General features: G+C 36.2%; 1 protein-coding gene across 1 annotated transcript; it reads left to right on the plus strand.

The window, feature by feature from the left end:
• Positions 1-781: 781 nt before the first annotated feature.
• LOC117180701 lies at positions 782-2,390 on the plus strand. The gene is made up of 3 exons (XM_033373190.1): positions 782-1,447; positions 1,585-2,079; positions 2,196-2,390. Exons 1-3 carry the CDS (start codon positions 782-784, stop codon positions 2,388-2,390), a joined length of 1,356 nt encoding a protein of 451 aa, XP_033229081.1.
• Positions 2,391-4,532: the final 2,142 nt, after the last annotated feature.

Raw genomic sequence — 4,532 nt, forward strand, 5'->3', positions numbered from 1 at the left:
CTACAAGCTATCTAAGGATGGTACTATAGAACGCCACCTCAAGGTAGGCCTAGTGGCGCCATCTCTTGATCAGGCCGGAAACTTATCAATCCACCCTCGTAGCATCGAATGTCAGACTGTTACGAAACGTACAGTCTTGTCGCAGGTAGCTCAACTTTACGATCCGTTGGGTCTTTTAGCACCGGTAGTAATACTAGTAAAGATAAAATTACAAGAAATGTGGAAACTCAAGCCAGGCTGGAATGATCCTGTCTCGAAAGAATTGGAAACATCATGGATCTGTTATCAGTCACAGCTATCATTGCTCAACGATTGGAGTATAGACAGACTAGTAAAGACTCCGGGAGCAACGAATATCCAACTCCATGGATTTTCAGATGCTAGCATGAAAGCATATGGAGCCTGCATCTATCTAAAAGTGACAGCAGACGAAAAATATAAGTCTATCTTGGTCTGTACGAAGTCCAAAGTGGCACAAAACAAAGTTGTGTTTTTGCCGAGGCTCGAGTTATGCGGTGCAGTCCTGCTGGCCAAACTGTACAAAACGGTACAGGCAGCACTAAAAATAAAGATTGACTCAATAAGATTCTGGAGTGATTCGATGATCGTCTTGGAATGGATTCGATCCTTTCCTTATCGTCGAGAAATCTTTGAAGCAAATAGAGTTGCGGAATCCCAAGAATTAACAAAGGCCGAAGACTGGTTTCACGTTCCTACAAAGGAGAACCCAGCATAATTCATTTCCAGGGGGGAACTGCCGAGGCAATTCTTAAGTAACGAGATGTGGAAAAGAGGACCGGACTGGCTGATGCAAATCGAAGAGAACTGGCCAAAAAGTGAAATTGAGATCCAGGATAACAGTACAGAAAATCAGGTAGTAGTACTCGTAGCTAAAACGAAGGAGCGATCGGAACTCTGGGAGCGATATTCATCACTAACTAATCTGCTCAGATTCGTGGCTTACTGTCTCCCGATAGTAAATAATTTACGTAAGCCTACGAAGCTGTCTGGGCTACTATCAGTGGATGAATTACACCAAGCTTGGAAAAAAGCCATCTCTCTGGTCCAGCGAGAAGAATTCGATGAGGAGATCGAGAAGCTGTCAACAAACGAAGAGATAACAGCAAGGTCAAAGATAAAGAAATTGTGTCCTGTATTGGAAGGGGAATTCTTGCGCGTCGGGATTAGAATCAAAAATGTGGATGTAGGATTTTATAAAAAACACCCCATAATATTGCCAAAAACTCATCCGATCACAGATCTCGTGATCAGGGAATACCATGCAAAAATGTTTCACCCAGGAATTAACGCTACATTATACGCGATTCGAGACAGGTATTGGATCATAGATGGTAGAGTTGCGGTCAGAACAATACTGCATGCATGTGAGAGATGTTTCCGAGCCAAGCCCAAAGAAATATCCTACTTGATGGGTGATTTGCCAAAGGTACGACTCGCTGCGACACGGCCTTTCGAAAATACAGGGGTTGATTTTTGCGGGCCTTTTTTATAAAAGAAAAGGTACATCGAAATATAAAAAAAATCAAAGTATATGTAGCCATTTTTGTATGATTATCGGTAAAGGCGGTTCATTTAGAATTAGTAGGAGAATTATCATCTGATGCTTTTTTAGTTTGTTTAAGAAGATTTTTTGCTCGCAGAGCCAAAGCTAGAGCTATGTACTCTGACAACGGCACCAATTTTGTAGGTGCAAACAACGAGATGAAGGAACTTTACAGCCTCCTTAAATCGAGAGAGTTTAATGAAAAAACTACAAATTTCTTAAGTATTGAAGGTGTCGAATGGCATTTTTTACCACCAAGGACTCCTCATTTTGGAGGAATCTGGGAGGCGGCTGTGAAGTCCCTAAAACATCATATGAGGCGAACTTTGTTTGATACGTTGTTCAGTCATGAAGAATTATGCACTTATTTGAGCGAAATCGAAGCGATTTTAAATTCTAGACCACTTACTCCTATGTCATCAGATCAGAATGATTTTGAAGTTTTAACTCCAGGGCATTTTTTAATAGGCCAGTCGTTTATGAGCGTCCCCACATTTGACTTGTCAGCAATTAAAGTAAATAGATTGCCTCTTGGCAGAATTTGCAAAAGTTTAGACAGGATTTGTGGAAACGCTGGCATAATGACTATTTGACAGAATTGAATGTTAGAAACAAATGGCATACGGGGCAGCCTAATTTAATTAAAATAGGCTCATCAGTCGTTTTAAAGGATGAGAACTTGACACCGCTACGATGGGCTTTAGATCGAGTTCTTGAGACTCATTCTGGCGAAGATGGAATTGTACAAGTAGTTACTCTTAAAGCCGAAAAGGGAATATTTAAGAGAGGAGTGAAAAAGGTGTCGACCTCTTCCGATAGAAATTGATGATAGTTAAAATTGAACGGGACTCGTTGAAGGCGGGCGTCATGTCGCGTAGCGAATTATGAATTTAGAATTATAGTAACAGCGCCACCTTGACTCAAGTAGAATTAAACTTAAATTTCCGACAAGCTCTCGAGCAGCTAACTTGTTTTTGGATTATAACAGACCTATTTTAATTTATTTTGTGACAAAGGCTGATTGTGACCTTATTTTTGTGACATTTTGAACAGAATATATGTTATTCAATACTTTGATGTAATTCCTGGTGTTATTTATTGTGCACGTCTATGTGAACTCTGAATCCTTTATTTATTACACGCGTAAAGATAATTTCAAATCGAAGGAAAATTTAGAGTCTGGATTTTGCGCGTGAACAATTTTACTGCAATAGAAAACAATATTTTAGGATTTATCATATTCCTTGTTTTTCATTTATAGATATAATAATTATATTTATTATGTAGTAGCATTATATTTTAAAACGGCAATATAAAAAAATATTTATTCATCACTGTATTTAAAAGTGTTTGAATATCCGGGACTAACACAAAATAACGAAAAAATGAATAACAAAATCATAAATTACGAAGAAAAAGAAAATTCCCGTATTATAAAATAAATGAATTGTTAAATTTCCATAAATATTTCTATTCCCTAAATTTAAGTTTGACGAAATTTAAAATTTGCCGAAAATGTGTAATGATTGATTAAATTGTTTACCTTATTTATAATTATATTAATAGCTCATAAATTAATAATCAATTAACTATGTTCAGCAGTTCTAAATTTTGAGACTTGAAATATTTGTGGGAATTTAATCATTCGTTTATTTTACAAGTCGGTTTTCAGGTCGGTGAATTTTATTTTTGAATATTTTTAAATTCGGGATTTTCTTTTTTGTCAATGAAAGATCTGGTGGTTATTGGAACTTTGAAAATTTTTATAATTTGATAATAATAAATATTTTTGGCAATGTTTTTACTCATTTCAGTATTTGTTATTTATTTTTTATATGTTCTGAATATCCATGAAATTTTGTTGCTTGTTTGAATTGTGTCAATTATGCCGCTTTTTCCTATATTAAAGAAAATAATACGTAAGTAAATAAGTGTCACTTACTACCTGACTATGGTACTGCATGGTTTGTAGAACAAAGTTAATACTAGCGCCGCCTCACGGCCGTTTCCCACTCTCGTGACACATTTTTTGCATCGGGCAGTTCTCGAGATTTCTGCTTTAAGTAAAATAGATATTTCCCATTTTAAATCACACCGAATTTAATGCTTTTAACACAATTTATATCGGACGCGCTAAATGAGGGAAATCAAGCTGATGTGATTTATGTATAGACATAGTCAAAGCTTTCGATCGATTCAACCAAGTAAAGCTATCTAAGTGTCATCAAGGATCTAATCTAATCTGCCAGGGAATGTAATTTCGATACTTGATACACGGAAAAAAAATTCTTGAGGCGAACGAGTGAATAGAGAATATATTAAACTCACAGAAAGTGTACGCTTGAATTAGGTAAAATGTTTAGTTAGAAGAGTTACACATTTAGTTACTTTATGTAAATTTTTCTCGTAAATCCGGAATTTGGGCAAAATAGCTAAGTTGGAAAGTTTATTATTTTCGACAGATTATGTATAAATGTATTATCTTCAGATTAGAAAAAAAATTTAGTTGTTATAGAGATATATTAACTTACAGTATCCAATTTTTCGTCTGGTATCGCGAAAATGAATTTCCCTGAAATCCGTGTAATGCATTTGAAGGTCAAGTTTGTTGTTTTTATCGCGTTTCTTGATATTTCAATATAGTTATCGCCTACAATCGAAACAAATGAAAATTATTATTACTGCATCATAAACTCCATTTAATATTAACAATCGCGCACATTTTAAGTGATAAAAAGCGTTTAATTGTCCAAAGTAAATCTCAACTGTCACTGCCCCCGATTAGACCGTCGCTATTTTATTTCGCTGCTCCCATAATGCACCGGCGCTCTTCCGACAATGCTTCAGACACCCATTCTTAATATCCCTATTATACGAGGGTAGTTCAATAAGTCCTTAGAATGACCAACAGATGGCGCGCGAATCGCTCCAAATCATCTGTTTTCAGTCAGCACCACTCCCGACTAGA

Source organism: Belonocnema kinseyi, chromosome 9, assembly GCF_010883055.1.
Source record: "Belonocnema kinseyi isolate 2016_QV_RU_SX_M_011 chromosome 9, B_treatae_v1, whole genome shotgun sequence".
NCBI lineage: Eukaryota > Metazoa > Arthropoda > Insecta > Hymenoptera > Cynipidae > Belonocnema > Belonocnema kinseyi.

What these genes read in the sequence shown, in the direction of transcription:
- LOC117180701 (XM_033373190.1), top strand. Translation starts at nt 782, where the DNA reads ATGTGGAAAAGAGGACCGGACTGGCTGATGCAAATCGAAGAGAACTGG. An exon ending in TGATGGGTGATTTGCCAAAG is followed by an intron (nt 1,448 to 1,584) that starts GTACGACTCGCT and finishes TTATCGGTAAAG; the next exon opens with GCGGTTCATTTAGAATTAGT. An exon ending in TTGACTTGTCAGCAATTAAA is followed by an intron (nt 2,080 to 2,195) that starts GTAAATAGATTG and finishes CATACGGGGCAG; the next exon opens with CCTAATTTAATTAAAATAGG.